The following is an 18,469-nucleotide window of genomic DNA, read 5'->3' as shown; positions in this document are numbered from 1 at the left end:
CCTCTCCTAATTTTGCAGCACTATGCTCCAATCAAGGAATGTGAATGAGACCATTCTGAAATCAAGTGTGCATGCAAATGCCCATGTTAGTGAAAATAAATGTGCAAAGATGCTTTGCAAAATGCATATGAGGCGAAATTGCATGCAAGGATGAGTGTATCAGGAGAACTTTGCACTAAAATGCTGGAGAGTTTTCATGAGGACTTAAAAAAGGAAAAAAGCATACTGAACTCTGGAAAAATGAGAAGCTGAAATTTCATCCATCCCTAACTGAGTCTGCTCAGTTTGTGCATGGGAGACCACTTGGGAACTATTCAGACTCCTGCTTCCTTGAGTTATACCGGGACAGAAATGCAGGATCGAAATGTAACAAATAAATAAGAGAAGTAGGAGAAGCCCAAAACAATAGCAAAAAGCGCTGTATTAATATCATCATTATCTTCATCAATAATATTTATACACTTAATATGCAAAACTGCTAAGCGGTTTACATAAAACACAGTAAGATAATTTTAAAAGGGGAAAGGAAAATGTGTGCACAACATTTGGAACCCAAAACACAAAGAAATACATCAGTGAAAACAGAGAGGCCATCCATAGAACATTCAGTTACGTATCAATAAATAATCAAACAGAATAATGGGATGAATCTCATGCAGCCCTCTAGAGCTTTAGATACAATGCCTTCTTGCAATCCCTACAACCATCATCTGAGGGAGGCGGGTATTATGATTATTTTCCCCATTTTGCAGACAGTGTAAGGAGCTAAGGCTGAGTGAAATAGGCTTGTCGGAGGCCACATGTCGGAGGCAAGAACTGAAGCTGGGCTGCTATCAGGCCCAGGCAGCAGTGCTAACACTCAGGCATTATGAAGGACATTATTATTATCATTATTATTATTAATATTATTATTATTCTAATCACAATTCCAAAGCGCTGTTGTAGCTATCTTATAAATGATCTCCAATCAAATAGCATTCAAACAACTTCACAGAAGGGCACAAACATCAAGAGACCAAATCTACCAAACCATTTAATCATCTGTTTTGCCTGGCTGGTAAATCCCAACCTTAATTCTGATGTGATTTCACCTTTTCTACCAACCAAATAATAGGAACAGGGAAGGGGGAGCTTGAACAGATTAATTAATCTTTCTTTTTCCCTCTTTCCCCCTTTTGGGATGTTTTTCTTACTTTCCCCTTCTTCCTTGAGTTTCGGGCAAGAGTTAAGCAACTTGAGAGTTTACGTTCAAATTAATTTTGCCGATAGAATTGACGCACAAAAACCATGTACATGCCAGCCTGATGCTTAGTAAATAAACAAATAAGTAAACAAATAAGCAAGTCACCAACTTGGATGTCTTTAAAGAGGATTAGGCAAATTCATGGAGGAAAGGGATATCGATGGTTACCATCCCTGATGGCTATTATTTGCCTCCCTGGTCAGAGGCAGCAATGCTTCTGAATTCCAGTTGCTGGAAACCACAGGAGGGGAGTGTGTTCTTGTTGGTGGCTATTTTGTGGGAGGGAGTTCCATGGTTTAACTATGTGCTGTGTGAAGAAATACTTCCATTTGTCCTTAATCTGCCACATTGCATCTGGCAGTGGAGGCAGAACACAACCATTGTGGCTAGAAGCTGTTGGTACCCTCCTTATCCTCCATGAATTTGCCTTATCCAAATGAGCGGCTCTCACCATAATCATGTGGGAGCGAGTTCCACGGTTTAATTCTGCAGAATCGCGTGAAGAAGGGCTTTCTATGCCCTGCCTTTATAAACCAAGAACCCCACCCACCCAGGCGAGGTCTTCTAACTCCCGAAATGATTGGTTTGCCGAGCAGGTAAACACCTTTCCTCCCTGTTCGGGAAAGTCTTTTGATTTCTGTACATTCTCGTCTCCAGCTTTCTTTCATGTTTCCTCTTGGATTGTAAGCCTGCAGGCAGAGTCCTTTGTCTGCCTCACCTACTTTGTACAGTAGTGAGTGGTTTTAGGTGCCGGATGAATAATCAACGAGAGCCCTGCAGCCAAAAAGACCTTACAAAGGGTGAGTTCGGGTCGCCAGTTACCATTCAGGTCGGTGGATATCAGTTGCCGGAAACCACAGGAGGGGAAACGGCTCTTGCACTTGAATTCTGCTTTCTGCCACTGTTCAGCCCCTTTGAGAACAGGATGCTCGACTAGACGGGTCTTCCTCATTTGTCCATCAATCTTGCTCCAGCCCCCCTCTGCTCCTAACTTCCTTACCTCTTCCTAGGCCTCTCTGCCTCTTCCCAAAAAGTTACCCCTGGCCCCCATAGGAAATTGCCTTACGCCAAGGCAGACCTTTGCTACCTCTAGCTCAGGATTGCCAACACTGACTGGCAGCATCTCTCCAGGCTTTTCGGCAAGGGATATTACCTGTCCGACCTGGAGACTGGATTTGGGACCTTTGCAAAGCAAAATCCTACCACTGACCGACAACCCTTCTCTCCTAACAGGAGAAGCCGTCCAAGACCCTTGGTCCATTTAGCCCAGCATCGCCTGCACTGACTGGCAGCAGCAGTTCTCCAGGGTTTTGTATGAGGAGCGTTCCCTGTCCTATCTGGAGACTGAACAGAGATCTTGCTCTGCCACTGAGCTATGAGCCTCCTTTTCTTTTTAGGATTATAGACCTTATGGTTCTGAATAAAGAATTACTTTGGAATAAAATGCTCTGGGATAGCTCAGTTGATAGAGCATGAGGCCCTTAATCTCTGGGTTGTGGGTTTAAGCTCCACATTGGGTGGAAAGATTCCTGCATTTGCATGGAGGTGGGCTAGATGACTCTTCTGGTCCCTTCCAACTCTACAGTTCTATGAGAAGACGCTGCCTTGTGCAACTGGTACCTCTAGCTCAATATTGTCTCACTAACTAAGTCTGATTTCAAACAGGGCTCTTTCCCAGTATACCTGAAGGAGCGTCTCCACCCCCGTCATTCTGCCTGGACGCTGAGGTCCAGCGCTGAGGGCCTTCTGGCGGTTCCCTCATTGCGAGAAGCAAAGCTACAGGGAACCAGGCAGAGGGCCTTCTTGGTAGTGGCACCCGCCCTGTGGAACACCCTCCAATCAGATGTCAAAGAGATAAACAACTACCTGACATTTAGAAGACATCTGAAGGTAGCCCTATTCAGGGAAGGTTTTAATGTGTGACATTTTAATGTATTTTTAATCTTTGTTGGAAGCTGCCCAGAGTGGCTGGAGAAACCCAGCCAGATGGGCGGGGTACAAATAATATATTATTATTATTATTCCCCCCAGCTCTACCTGCAGATACAGCGATTGAACCCAGGACTTCCTGCAAGAAAAAGCAGGTGCTCTCCCACTGAGCTATGAATGCACTTGATGAGAACAGGGAGATGCCTTCTACTGAGTCAGAAGACTGGTTCATCTAGCTCAGAATACTCAACAGTGCCTGAGAATGCCTCTCCAAAAGTTTCAGGCAGGGGTGCCTCCTAGCTCTCACCGAAGATCCTGGGGAAAGGACCTGGTACAGTCTTACCTCGGGTTAAGTACAGTGGTACCTCGCAAGACGAATGCCTCGCAAGACAAAAAACTCGCTAGACGAAAGGTTTTTCCGTTTGCGATTTGCCTCACAAGACGAATTTCCCTATGGGCTTGCTTCGCAAGACGAAAACGTATTGCGACTTTGTTAAACCGTTAAAACCATGCTTCGCAAGACGAAAAATTCGCTAGACGGCAAAACTTGCGGAACGAATTAATTTCGTCTTGCGAGGCACCACTGTACTTAATTCATTCCAGAGGTCCGTTCTTAACCTGAAACTGTTCTTAAGCTGAAGCACCACTTTAGCTAATGGGGCCTCCCACTGCTGCCGCGCCGCCAGAGCACGATTTCTGTTCTCATCCTGAAGCAAAGTTCTTAACCTGAAGCACTATTTCTGGGTTAGTAGAGTCTGTAACCTGAAGCATATGTAACCTGAAGTGTATGTAACCTGAGGTACCACTGTACTTTCTACATGTGTAAGGCGGTTGTGGCGTTTGCCCATTCTTTGGGGATACATTTGTACTGGGGGAGAGAAAGGGTGAATAGGTGGGCCAATAAGAAAGCCCAGGGCGGAGCCTACCTGATTTTGAGGCTCAGCCCAGAGGTTTTGACAGTTCAGTTGGTTCTTTTTTTTTGGGGGGGGGGGAGATAGAGGAATCAGAGTGAGCTAGAAACAGGGACAAGACTGAGAGGGAACAGAGTGACAGTGTTTCAAATATATTTTAAAACTTGTTCATGTTTAAAATAAACTTTAATCTTCATTGTTAACTCTACCTGACTGAGACTCAATACTTCACCAGGGAATCCTGGGGGTTTTTCCACAAAATTGGTGGCAGCGGAAGAATAAAGTAGTGGTGTACAGGTCAATAGTATGTGAAACGACCGGGGGCTCTGTACAAACACCACAGTGGTAAATCCGAAGTTGCCCATGACCTCCATTCTAGGCTGGCTCGGCCATGTCCACAGATTGGAAGAGGACAGGATCCCCAAAGAATAATAAATACTAATAATAAATTTTGATTTATACCCCGCCCTTCCCGGTTTAAAAACTGGGCTCAGGGCAGCTAACAACAAATTTAAAACACTTTAAAACACTTAATTATAAAAGCAGCATAAAATACGGCATAAAAACATGAATAACAATAAAATACAAAAATAAAAAATCAATCAGATAATCCCCAGGGCTCTGGCTGAATTGGTCCTACTTGGGCCAGTGAGGAGGCCAGGGGAGAATTTGCTGTGGGGTCTCAGAGCAGGTGATCTTCATAAAAATGGGGAGGGGAAGGGAAGAGAAGGGAAATAAAAGATCAGGGTGAATTCAAATTAAAGGCCAGGCAGAATAGGTCTGTTTTACAGGCCCGATGGAAGGAGGTTAAATCCTGAAGGGCCCTAGTCTCATGGGACAGAGCATTCCACCAGGTCGGAGGACGTGCTCTATGTGGGAACTGGCTTCAGGCACCAGGACTGCTGGCAGACCAAGTCGGCGTTACAAAGATGCCTGCAAACATGGCATGAAGGCTGGCAACATCAGTCCACGCCATGTGGGAATCCCTTGCAGACGACCGCAGTGTCTTGAGACAGGCAGTCAGGTCGTGCATTTACAGCAGTGACCAGAGGAGGAGCGCAGAGAGAAGGAACGCTGTGGTGCATCTGCAGTAGCACAAGCAGACATTTTGGTCTGCCCCAGCTGCAACAAAACATGTCTCTCCCATGTCGGTCTCTACAGACACAGCAGGCCCTGCAACCGCCCAGCGGTTTGACTTCACCCCCTAAGGCGCACTCCTCCACTGTCTCCCGAGACTGACGGATGCCAACCCATGGAGCGGTTGACAATGATGGGGCTGAAAGCATTTCTTGGGGAGTGGAAACTGGCTCCCCGCCCCCCCCCCCCGCCTGAGATAAAGGGCAAGATACAAGTTCTGCGAATAAATGCTAGCTAACATCTTTCCAAGTTCAGGCAAGCCTCCGCAGAAATGTAATTTTAAAAACAACTACCACCAGTCTGCAAGACTCTAAAGAGGCGCAGCTGTAAACAATCAGAGATTAAAAGAACAAAGACAGAATGAATCCATTCTAAGAAAATCTCATTAACATTAATCACTAGCATACAGACCAGTTCACAGGAGTTCATCCACACTAAACCATTATGCCTGTATCTTAAGCCACTTTTTAATTACTGCTGGATACGACAAGTTTATTTAAAACATTGCGAAACTGTAGCTCAGAGAATCATAGAAGCATAGGGCTGGAAGGGACCCTGAGGGTCATCTAGTCCAACCCCCAGCAATGCAGGAATCTCAACCAAAGCATCCACGACAGTCGCCCATCCAACCTCTGCTTAAAAACCTCCAAGGAAGGAGAGTCCACAACCTCCAGAGGGAGACCGTTCCCCTGTTGAACAGCTCTTACTATCAGAAAGTTCTTCCTGATGTTTAGACAAGAATCTCCTTTAGATACTAGAAGATGCCTCTCCTATCTCCTCTCAGTCTCCTCTTTTCCAGGCTAAATATACCCAACTCCCTCAACTGTCCCAAATAAATCCTGCCAATTTATCAATCTCCACTTCCCTTCTCAACATTTCATTTGGTATACATGTTTTTAAAACCACTGATTTTATCTATAGTCACTTGATTGCATTATGTCTGCTGTTTTGAAAGTGCTTTTGCTGCAGTTTTGAATGAATGCTTTTATGTAAACTGCTTAGAGGTTTTTTCTTTTTCTTTTTAATTAAGCAGAATATAAATCTTGCTAAATACAATAAGGACACAAGCACAAACCACTTAGGAACAGGAAAAGAAAATGTTTAAATCAATTCAGTAAGAATACAGGGCAATCAACTATACAGTACGACTGCACCTTACATGGGGGTTCAGATACATGAGTTCTGTGCATACATGAAAGTCAGGTACACCCAAATCTTTAGAACTGCCCCACATCTAGAAGGTAAAGAGGAGAGAAAGTTTCCCCAATGCTCGTAGAAACAAGGCAGAGAGCTTAAAAGTTCTTTTTGCACTGGGAAACCCCAAATGGACACTGAGCAAAAAGGTCTTTTAAGCTCTTCGCCTTGCTTGGATTGAACCTGTGCTACCTAAAGACCAAAAAAACAAAAACCTGTTTATGTATGCTACAACTGCAGCCAGAATAATTCATGCTCAGAGATGGAAAGAAGACCCTGTCCCAAACAAGAAGGAGTGGCAGATTAAATTAATGGACTATGCCAAAATGGCAAAACTTACTGGAACAATAAGAAACCAAGAAGAAAGAAACTATATTAAAGGACAGGGGAAATTTGTGGAATATCTGAAAAGTTTTGTATAATAAGTTCATTAGCAGCATTGACCTAAAACAAGCAGCTAAATGTAATGTTAAAGAAAAATTAGGGAGTAATTAATAATTGGAATAAGGTGGGAAATGCAGTGTTAAGAATTAAAAATATAAGAAACTGCAAAAGGGGTGGGGGGTGGGGAGTCAAAATATATATGTTTACTGGAAAATCATTGGATTTGTATGTTTGTAAAAAAAATGTAAAACTGAAAAATAAAATTCATTTATGACCGCAAAACAAACAAACACACACACACGCAATAGTACTGTGCAATAAGACAGTTTCCTGCAGTCCAGTCATCAATCTGCACCTCCCCCCAAAAAAATCTGCTGAAAAGGAAAGTCTTCAGCTGGTATCCATCGCTAACCAAGCTTGGTGCCAGTAAGTGGGACAGTCTATCTGACAAGCACACGGTGGCCTCACGAGGACATCACGTGAAACACAGCCATTGTGTCTAGTAACCGCTGCATTAAAAAATGTAAAAGCGCATGGACAATACTGGCCAAAAATCTCAGAAGCTCATCCTACCTGGGTTGAGTGCCGCCGATCCAGGCCACGTCGACAGTTGAGGTGGAGTGTTTGCTGCCAGTCTGGAACTCCGAATTCACGAGCCACTTGGGGTGCCTGGGTCTGGTCGTGAGGAGATTCACCCCTTTCTTGGCCTTCACTCTGCCAAGCAGGAAGAGACAGAGGAGAGCAACACCCGTTTCTGAATGACCCTCAAGTTCAGCTCCCACCCCTCCTCCTCATGCGCCCTCGGGCAGGTCACTTAAACCTTCCCAAATTTGTTTGAATGAACTGAAATGGCAAGCTTGGCCTTTACCGGATGGGGGCAGCCATAGCAGTGGGTTAGAATCAGAATGGTGAAGTCGGAAGGGATCCCCAGAGGTCCTCTATCCCAACAGTGTGGGAATCACAGCTAAAGAATCCCTGACAGATGGCCACCCAACCTCTCTTTTAAAAAATATATCCTATGAAGGAGAGCTCACTACTTTCTGAAATAGCCATTCCACGGTCAAACAGCTCTCACCCTCAGAAAGTTCTTCCTAATCTTTAATCTCCTTTCTTGCCATTTGAATCGCCATTTGAGTCCTACCCTCTGGAGCAGCAGAAACCAAGCAACTGGTATTCATAAGCATTACTGCCTCCAACCATGGAGGCAGAGAAGGGTGACCAGGAATAGCAGCCATGGATTGCCTTATCTTCCATGAATCTGTCCAATTCTTCTTTTTTAAATAGTTTTTATCAAAGTCTTTGTGTTACAAACCAACCAACCAAACAACCAAACAAACAAACAAGGGAAAGGGTGTCTATCATCTCCACTTTCAATTCACAGTCTTTATCATATTTTTCACATTTCACATTTTTCAAAGTGAGAGACACTTTTGTCGTAGACATCTTGCAGCTGGGGGGAAAGAAAGGGAGGAAGAGTGTTGTTCTTTCGGCCCTGTTGCATAGTGTTAGTGCAGGGGTTTGTGTCAGCATCACTTGGGCAGGTCCATTGCTTATATATATATTTATTTATTTATCGCTACTGACATTGCGAGAGATCAGGGGGCCCACAGCTTGGTTGGCTGCATTCAGTTGATTGCAGTGGGGCATGTTTGTTTTATATCGGGGTCAGAGCAGGCAGGTTAGCCATATTGTGTCCAATCCTCTTTTGAAGTCATTTGAGTTGGGAGACCAATGCTGCATCCAGTGGCAGTGAGTTCCATAGTTTATGCTTCACATGGATTTCATTTCACCTGTCTCTCATCTTTTTCCCTTGCAGAACTTAGCAGGGTGGGAAGGATAGGGGCAAAGTGAGAATGAGTTGACTCTGCTTTCTAATGGCTCCAGCTCCCATTACAGTGGTACCTCGGGTTACAGACGCTTCAGGTTACAGATGCTTCAGGTTACAGACTACGCTAACCCAGAAATAGTACCTCAGGTTAAGAATTTTACTTCAGGATGAGAAAAGAAATTGTGTGGCGGCAGTGCAGCAGCAGCTGGAGGCCCCATTAGCTAAAGTGGTACCTCAGGTTAAGAACAGTTTCAGGTTAAGAACGGACCTCCAGAATGAATTAAGTTCTTAACCCGAGGTACCACTGTACTGTTTGGGCTACCTGCCTTCTCCCCACCAGTCCCAAAGAGCACCAGCAACCACTGGCTGGAATGTAGCCTACTGTACAGCAAATGTGAAAATGAACAGTCTCCTTTGGGAGGTTTTCAAGCAGAGCTTGGATGGCCATCTGTCATGGATGCTTTAGCTGAGATTCAGCAGGGGGTTGGACTAAATGACCCTTGAGGGGGTCCCTTCCAAGTCTACGATTCTATGATATATTTTGCCACCCGCTTTTGGCCTCAGGCCCGGCCTACCAGCAGCATGTGGTTCTCAAGGAGTTGCTCACAAGGGATTGTTGCACTTGACCTAACAAGGGTTTCCCTTCCATGTTCCAAATGCTGCTGCAATGCTAGCTTTCTGCCAATTCTAGAAGCTCATGTTGTCTTGTTTTTGATTCATGAGGCAAGTCGAACTTTCATCTTCAGGGTGGGTGGGTGGAATAAATAAATAACAGACGGACTGAATAGATGGAAAGAAAGGCAGAGGGCCTTGCTGCTCCATTGTTGGATCCCAGGGAAAACATCCAACTCTGCAATGAGAACAATGATGAATAAATAACACAACCTATTTGCAATGCGGGGTTGCTTTTTAGCGCAGGTCATGCGCTGAGTGAATGATGCCATTTCGCAAAAAGTCAAGAACCTTCCAGCTCCATAGTTCTACAATTCTGTGATTCGTGGGAGGTTTTCAAAACATCTGTAAGGGATTCTTTATCTCTGATTCTTGCATTGCAGGGGGGTTGGTCTAGATGACCCTAGGTGTCCTTTCCAACTCTACAATTCTCTGAATGTTTGCCAGCTTGGATAGCTCCCTGAGCCAACGAGGAAAAAACCCAGAAGTGATGTGAACAGTTGATCCGAGGAGATGATGCAAAATGAAATAAATTATGCAAATGTCCCCCACTTTGCCTAATTGACAGAAGGCGCCGAAATCAGCTGTTCCTGGCACGAAACACAGATTTCCAGGGTGTGCAGAATGTGGCTGCTTTCTAACACCACCCGGCGTAAATCCATGAATATTGAGAAGGTCTCATTGAAAGGAGAATCCAGAAGGATCATTGCTGGGTCTCCAGATACAAACAAGACACGGAGGTGGATTTTAAACTCACAGCTCAAGGGTGATAAGGAAAAAATCAAGTCTCCAGGCAACTACGTTAAAAAGCTACCTTACATGGAGGCAGACCAGAGCTCCAGGGTAGATCATCTCCAAGCAAGGCTCTGGCAGAGACTTGCTCCTGAAACCCTGGCGATCTGCTGCCATTCAGTGCTGACAGTACATGTGCAAGAGGGGCCACCAAGATGATCAAGGGTCTGAAAACTAAGCCTTATAAGGAGCGCTTGAAGGAGCTGGGCATGTTTAGCTGGAAAAGAGAAGACTTGAGAAGAGATATGAGAGCCATCTTCAAATATCTAAAGGGCTGCCACATGGAAGTTGGAGCAAGCTTGTTTTCTCTTGCTCTGGAGGACAGGACTCGAACCAATGGCTTCCAATGACAAGAAAGGAGATTCGGTCTAAACACCAGGAAGAACTTTCTGACAGTCAAAGCTGTTTGACAGTGGAACGGTTTCCCTCTGGGGGTTGTGGACTCTCCTTCTTTGGAGGTTTTAAAGCAGAAGTTGGATGGCCACCTGTCATGGATGCTTTGGTTGAGATTCCTGCATTGCAGGGGGTTGGACTAGATGACCCTTGGGGTGCCTTCCAACTCTACGATTCTATGATTCCTGATTCAGTCCTTTATTCAGAACCATGAGGACTAGAACCTTGCCTTCAGAGACCTCCTTGGAAGCCAGATTCCTGCGGGTAAAGACATTTCCCTCTCCTTCTCTCATGCATTACAGTGGTGCCTCGCAAAACGAAAAGAATCCGTTCTGTGATTCTCTTCGTCTAGCAGTTTTTTCGTCTTGTGAAGCAAGCCCATTGACGGATTAGCGGATTAGCGCTATTAGCGGCTTATCTGCTGATCGGAGCAGCTGATAAGCGGCTTAGCGGCTTAGAAAAAGGGGGGGAGGAAAAAAAACCAGCAGGAACTCGCAAGACATTGTCATCTTGCGAAGCAAGCCCATAGGAAATTCGTTTTGCGAAGCACCTCCAAAACGGAAAACTCTTTCGTCTAGCGAGTTTTCCGTCTTGCGAGGCATTCGTCTTGCGGGGCACCACTGTACTGCCAATGAATCCTGGCCAAGCAACACTCCCACCTAGAGAGCGACACACATGATTTGGACGTTGCAGCAACCATCCCGTGCGACCCTCTGCCCAAGGCGCTGCTTACCTGAGGGTGAAGTGCTCAACCGTCGAGTTGTGCATCAAGTAGAGGACGATGCTCAGCACCTCTCCGGGCTTGAGAGGTTTCTCTGGCAGCTGAATGAAGACGTTGTCGTCTAGCCGCTGCTCCTGGAAGACTGGGGTGGGGGGCGGCTGCACCAGCCTCAGGCTGCCAATGCGGAGCAGCGGGTGCTGCGTGGGACCTTCTGCCCGTGCCCCTCCGCCCCCCCTCCGCCCGGCCCCCTCTCCCCCGCAGTCCCCCGCCCCGTCGGGCGCGTGGAGGGTGTAGTACAGCTCCACCTGCTGGGTGTCCCCGGAAAGGTCCATCCCCTCCGGCGCTTTCCTCCGCCCCAGGGGCACGGCCGAGGGTCCGAACCAGGCCTGGGGCAGCTCAGCCTGGGCCAGGCAGGAGGCCAGGACCCCCCGCAGGCGGCAGGAGGTGCGCAGCTCGCGGGCCTCGCGGAAAGCGTGCAGCCTCACGCAGGGCAGCCGCTCGGTGGCGCCGAAGTCGTCCCAGTCCCTGCCGGCGACGTAGAAAAGAACCTGCGCCGTGGGCTGGGTGGCCGGCACCCGCGTTCGGACGATGAAGGCGCGCACTTTCCAGTTGACCGTCAGCCGCTCGGGGATCTCCAGGGTGCTGGAAGGCTGGAGGAGTTCTTTGGGCAAGGCCAGGCTGGCGCCAAAAGGCCCCAGGGAGACGTTCAGGACGGGCAACTCCTTGGTCTGGAAGACGACAAAGGGCTCCGAGCGCGTCAGGCTGGCGTTCCAGCCTGGAGGCCGTGTCTCCCGCAGGAAGAAGGCCAGTCGGGTGTTGGACAGGCGGTAGCTCACTGGGAGAGTGGCAGGAGCCGAGGGAGGCTGGGAGGTCTCTGGGGGCTCCGAGCTGGTGGGGAGGACCTTGGCGTGAGCTGCAGAAAAGGAGAGAAAGAGGGAGTCAAAGGAGGTCAGGCCGGTCACCCTGCAGTGCACCTCCCAGACACTAGGGGGTGCCACAGCAGTAACATCAGCTTTCCCGGAAATAAAGTTGTCCACTTCATGAAAGCTATATCCCACTTGGTTGCAAAAACGAAAAACCTCAAAGCGGTTTGCAAAAATGATAAAGCAATATAATTACGTATCAATAAGAAGAAGGGGCCACAATAATTCATGGCTTTCAAAAATTACTCCTGCGTTCTCTCCCCCACCCCCACCCCCCGTTATACTTTATTAAATGTTCATACGTTCCAATACATAGTAATTTTTTTCATCTGTTTTGCTGACTTCTCACCCCTTTTTCCATTGTGTTTCTTATTTCTCCTCCCTTCTATTTCTTATACCACAACACATAGCTGTCAACGTTTCCCCTTTTTTAAGGGAAATTCCCTTATTCCAAATAGGATTCCTCGCAAGAAAAGGGAAAAGTTGACAGCTATGCAACAACAATACAATGATCTCTAATTCCTTCTGTTGTTCATTGTTCAAATCCTGAGTTCATCATACTAAAGTATTTCTTTAAGTATTCCGAAAAGGCTTCCATTCTTCCACAAAACAATTGTCATGACTTTCCCTTATTTTGGCTGCTAACTGCCAATTCCACATCGTCCATCACCTTACTTATCCATTCTTCTTTGATAGGATCTACTTCTTCTTCCTTCCATTTTTGTGCCTAGAGAATTCTAGCTGCTGTCACTACATACATAAACAACTTAATTATCTTCTCTCTTTTTTCTTTTGAACTTCTGTCCCTAAAACCCCTGAGAGAAAAGCTATCATTTCCCCAAATACCTTCACTTTCTTACAAGTCCAGCACACATGAAAAAAAATACTCCTGCATTCTCTACCAGTTAACAGAAAGAACATTTGAAACAGGGGAGAGGACATCTCTGTGAAATCCTCTCAGGCAGAATGCAGGGATTCCCCTTGGCAGTTCCTTACTTTCGAGGAAGCCAAGAGTTTTGCAAAAGTCCTTTCTTTCATGAGAACATTAAAAAGAGGCTGGTGGATCAGGCCCATGGACCATCTAGTCCATTTATATTCAACATTTCCTCCAAGGAGCTCGAGGTGGTTCACACAGTTTTCTCCCTGTCCCCATTTTATCTCCTCAACAACCCTGTGAGGTAGCTTAGGCCGAGAGACAGTGACTGGTCCCTGGTCACCCAAGGAGCCTTATGCCCAAGTAGGGATTTGATCCCACGTGTCCCACTTCCTAACATGGAACGCTAACCACTATACTACACTGCCTCTCTGTTTTAGGGGAAAGCAAGTGCAGAGGTGCATACTTTTTTGCAACCAGGGCTTAATATGAAATGCATGCGAAACTGGCATGGAAGCTGAGATGCACTCTTACTGATCAGGAAAGGGATTTCGTGGTTGTGGGGAGTTCCACAAAGTGTCAACCCAGCTGACCAGACAGGTGCCCTCCATGCTAAGAAAGCAGTTAAAGACAACGAAAAAAGAACAACGAAACAAGAGTGCATAGCCATTTCTTTTATCCTCCCTTTTTGTATTGTTGCCAGCTCTGGTTCGCACCCTTTGGAACCGGGTACCAAAATATTATGACTCGTTTCTACAGATTGCGTCCCTTCCAAATGCTTCTGCCTGGGGTTAAGACACACTGACACCACCCCCTCCTCGCCCCCTTTTCTGACACAAGCAACACCCCCCCCCCTTTCCATCCCCATCTCCCTGACAGACATTTTGGCTGTGAACCGTAAATACTTTGTGGAGGCATCTCTGCTCTGCCAAGAGCTGCTGATTGAAGGACACAATCTGCATGCAATTAAGTGGGTTAATGAAGGTGATTGCTTATTAATAACTCTGACTCCGTCTCGCAGCTCAGGAGATCAGAGGGCAGCTGGGACCCACCCTCTCCCGGCTGCTGCTGCTCGGAGGTGCAATGCAGAGGTCCCGATGTGCTGGTCAAATGGCAGAATGCCTGCCAATCCAAAGAAAGACCTGACCCGTCCCACTGAAATACCATAAGCTGCAATTCAGGACATAACAAATAACAGTCGCTATGGTACTTGGGCAGGAACGGAGAAACGCAAGCCCAGCGGCAAGGGACCCCAACATTAAAGAACCATCGGGAGAGAGATACACCCACCCCCAAGGCAGAACTGGCAAAATTAACAGCAAAATTAAGAGGCTGTATCAATGAATGTTTTTTGGAACAACGCGTGCCTTTTTCGGACCACTTGAAGAAATATTATAGTACGATGACCTCGCGAGCAGGATTTGAGCTATGAGCAACAGAAGTAATTAGATTATAATATTGTGGTTGTGCTTTAATAGGTAGACGATAGAGTGAAGAAACAACTCCATGGGAAACGGGGTGGGAAGTCGACAAAAATGTCGAGACTTAATAAAATACAATTGAAAAGAAAAGGCATTGGGAGAGACATGGGCAACAACCCCGTTAATGTTAATGGGTGGAATCATGTTTGGGACAAGAGTCCTTTCCGATCGTCCTCTGCAAGAACAAGGGGGGAAATGTGCCCCAAATAATGCACAGGTGGTAATCTACATCCTTCTTTGGTTAATAAATTTCACAAAAGAAGATAAGATGAGTCTGCTGAGTCCAGCCAATGGCCCATGCAGCCCAGCATCCTGTTCTCACAGTGGCCAACCAGATTCCCCTTATGAGGAGCCCACAAGCAGGATTCGAACGCAGGAGCGCTTTCCCCTCCTGTGGTTTCCAGCAACTGTGGAGGCCCAGCACAGCTTCCATAAGCAGCCCTCTCAAACTCCATGAATTTGTTCAAGCCTCTTTTAAAGCCACCCAAGAGGGTGGCCATCACTGCCTCCTGTGGGAGGGAGTTCTGTAGGCTAACTCTGCACTGAGTGGAGAAAGACTTTTTCTTTTGTCTGTCCTGAATCTTCCAACATTCAGCTTCATTGGATGCCCACGAGTTTTATTGTTATGATTCAGATGTTGTATGTGTACAGTATGAAGCCCTCCTCTATCCAGCCCTGCTGCTCAGTCACTGCCAGCTCAGAAGATGGCTCCCTTCCCCCTCGGCTATTCAGATAGGCTGCTTCTGAACATGGAGGTTCTACTTCGCTAGCAAAGCTAATAGTCATGGAGACACTTTGGGCAGAGTCGCACAATACACTTAAAGCATGTTCAACACACATAATTTAATGCACAGGACTTCCCCACAAAACTCCTGGCACCTGCAGTTTCCCCCTCAAAGAGAGATCACTCAGCTCACAAGATACACTATCCATTTAAAACTGTATTGTTTACTGGTTTCAAAAAAGTCCTGGGCAGTTCTGAGCACACCCCGCTAGTAAAATACAAAGAACAAATGGTTTGTGCATTGCCCCGGAAAACCTTTCAGTTGAAGAGCAGAATCATTATCCTCATCTTTTAATCTGATGATGGCAAAACGGTGCAAATTCAAGAGGACCCATTTTAATTCCGCAGGATCCAATTTTTACGTGGACCCCATGGGAAAAGCAAACTATTGTTGGGGTGTATCTTTGCTCGCTCTCTCTCTCTCTCTCTCTCTCTCTCTCTCTCTCTCTCTCTCTCTCTCTCTCTGAGGAGTGTGACCTGGGGGAAGGCAGGGCAGGAGAAGCAACCTGTGTCAATCTCCCGAAATTCCAAATTTGTGCATGGACAGCCCCTCCCCAATAAAAAAATGGTGCCCCCTGCTGCAGTTTTGGCACCAAGCAAAGACGTGCTTAATTTTCTCAGGCCTTTTAATTCAATTTGCTCTGTTTTATCTTGGCTGGGATTGTATGGGGGTATTTTTTATGCTACTGCTATTGCTTTTTTATTGCTTCTTTTGTATGTTTTCAATTTGTTTTATTGTGCCCTGAAATTTTGTAAGCCATCCTGGGGATTTTATTGGACGGGGTATAAATCCCGAAAACAAAACAAGCAAACAAATGAATGAATCATTTTCTTTTCTTTTCATTCTCCTGTTACGCCACGCAAGCCAACATCATACAGAAATCAGAGATCAGGCGGGATATCCCACCTATCGGCTTGCAATAGATGCCACAACAATTAGGGTGGCACCCAAACCATGGTTGATGGACACAGGTGAATTACATTCTTTGGGGGGAAGCAAGAGAAATGAATCATTTTTAATGCAATGCTGGTCTTGATCTCCCTCTGTGAACTTTTCAAATCAGCAGTCGCCAACGCAGCGCCCACGGGCAGGAGAGTGCACATCAGTACCTTGTATGGTGCCTGCGAAAATCTCAATAAATATCTCTTCAAAAATCCAGGGTGCATGAGGGTCTATTTACTCTTCCTTCTCAGTATACTAACCCCTCTTTTCATTTAATTCCCACAACAACCTGGTGAGGTAGGCTAAGCTGGCCCAAGGTCACCCAATGAGCTTCTTCGGCCAAGTGAGGTTTGAAACGCTGGTCTCCCAGTTCCTAGTCCGACACTCTAACCACTGCACCAGGCTGCCTCACCCACCTACATTTCATTGGAGATGAGGATGGGACACCCAGCCACTTTCTGAACAGAGGACAAAGGCAAAGAGCTGCTTCTCCCTGTGAGGAAGCACAGCAGTGGCTGGTGCAGGTGTCTTTTCCCAATAAACTGGGGCATTCCCACAGTACTTGGTGAGCCTCTCTCTTTTTATGCTCTTTTAGAAGCAGCAGCCATTTTGTGTTACGCCCCACCTCAGGCAGCCATTTTGCATTACGCTCCACTCACATGGCAGCCATTTTGGAGGAAGTGGCGCCCACAGGCCCCAAAGCATTGGCAGCCACTGCTGCAATGCAGATTTTCAACAATCTTTTCCCTCTACATACGAGAATGTTCAGGCAGCTCTTACTGCCTATCACCGTCTTCACCAACCTAGTTCTGTCCAGTGGTTGTCGGACTACAACTGCCGTCAGTCCTAGACCATGGCCAATTGTCAGGGATGAGGGGACCTTTAGTTCAACAGTGTCTGAAGGCCGCCACTAAAGTGGTGAATTATTATTAATAGTAATAATATAATGCCCTTCATCCGCAGATCTCAGGGCAGTATATCCTGCTACCGTATCTTTTCCAGGATTTCTGGTATCTCTTTGTAGGTTAGCTTAGTTGTCCATTGTTGGCTGTTATCTGTGGGATTCAGAGTTCCCTACTTTTTTTTTTAAGCAGAAGACCCATTTTACTCCACATAAAACAACGACCGTGCACCCCAATTTTGTGACACTCTGCACAGAGAGTTTGGGTGAGAAGAGCTGTCGGGTGGCCAAATTTTAAAACGTTCAGGTGGGAAAAGGCTGAGATACAGAGGTTTAAAGCCCAGCGGGGGTGTCTTTTCCAGCTTGAGGGCCACATTTGCTTTTGGAGAGCCTTCTGGGGGCCACGTGCTAGTAGTGGCAAGAGACAGAGACAAAAGAAAGTGAAGCAACCCTTTGGAAAGGTCAAATTGATAACTCAGTCAATAGAGCATGAGGCTCTTAATCCCTGGGTGGTGGGTTCGAGCCCCACGCTGGTCAAAAAATTCCTGCATTGAGGGGTTGGACCAGGTGATCTTATGGTCCCTTCCAACTCTATGATGCGCACCCCTATTGGGTTCTGGAACGATGGCAGAGAGAGGGGGCAAAATGTCTCACTGACTATCCAGGAGACAAGCTTGCTGGGACTCTGTGGATCAACACATGAGAAACCAGGACTTCACCAGCTCCTTACAGCAATGTCCAACCACAGGCTGCAGGTCATATCCTCCAGAGACACCCCCTTAAATAACATGAAATAAAGCAGAAATGGAGTGATCTCGCTGCTGCTGCCCTCCCCTCCACAAGCAATCTGTGCATTGCCCCCACATGATCCAAAGCGCCCTGCAAAACTGCTTGCAATCTGTCTCGCAATTAGCATCTGGAAATTAAGGCACAGAGATTCCCAGCTTAGCCTGGTGTTAATAGGTAGACAGCTTTGCTGAGGGGGTGGGGGTGGGGGGGGGCAGGTGCAAGAGTTAAATCCGCAGAGAGTTGCCTGCCTGCCAGCCAGCTACAGAACAGTAGCTTTCAAAGCCCAGCGATTGCTCCCCTAAAGGAAGCCTGCTACGGGCTTGGGTAGAGGAAACAGAACCGAATTCTCCCATGGATCCTTACAGAAAAGATCCTACGAATTTCACAGAGACAGGATGGCTGCATCTCTCCATTTGGGTTAGAATCGCGGAATTAACCCCCCCCCCCCGTGGGTTATCCAGTTCAAGCCCCTGCAATGCAGGGACCGCCGCTCCAGAATCCCTGGCAGGTGGCCATCCAAGCTCTGTTTCAAAACCATGCAGGTCCATCACAGCATCTCAGACTAACCTA

The 18,469-nt window shown here is 46.7% G+C and overlaps 1 protein-coding gene across 3 annotated transcripts in view; it reads right to left on the bottom strand.

The window, feature by feature from the left end:
- The window catches only part of TMEM132E (transmembrane protein 132E), a 121,397-nt gene that overhangs the window by 22,490 nt on the left and 80,438 nt on the right, over positions 1 to 18,469 (bottom strand). For 2 of the 3 annotated variants that reach the window (XM_081172904.1, XM_081172903.1), the window contains exons 2-3: positions 11,217 to 12,117; positions 7,372 to 7,512 (exon numbers count right to left, since the gene is read on the bottom strand). In XM_081172904.1, coding sequence (XP_081029030.1) covers positions 7,372 to 7,512; positions 11,217 to 12,117 — 1,042 coding nt within the window. Of the gene's footprint in view, positions 1 to 7,371; positions 7,513 to 11,216; positions 12,118 to 16,629; positions 16,799 to 18,469 lie in introns of those variants that run through there. The other variant, XM_081172905.1, reaches the window with a different exon arrangement.

The sequence above is a fragment of the Podarcis bocagei genome, assembly GCF_964188305.1.
Source record: "Podarcis bocagei genome assembly, chromosome: 15".
In the NCBI taxonomy this organism is placed as follows: domain Eukaryota; kingdom Metazoa; phylum Chordata; class Lepidosauria; order Squamata; family Lacertidae; genus Podarcis; species Podarcis bocagei.
The sequence above is the reverse complement of the archived record's forward strand: the minus strand, read 5'-3'. Positions and strand labels throughout refer to the sequence as shown.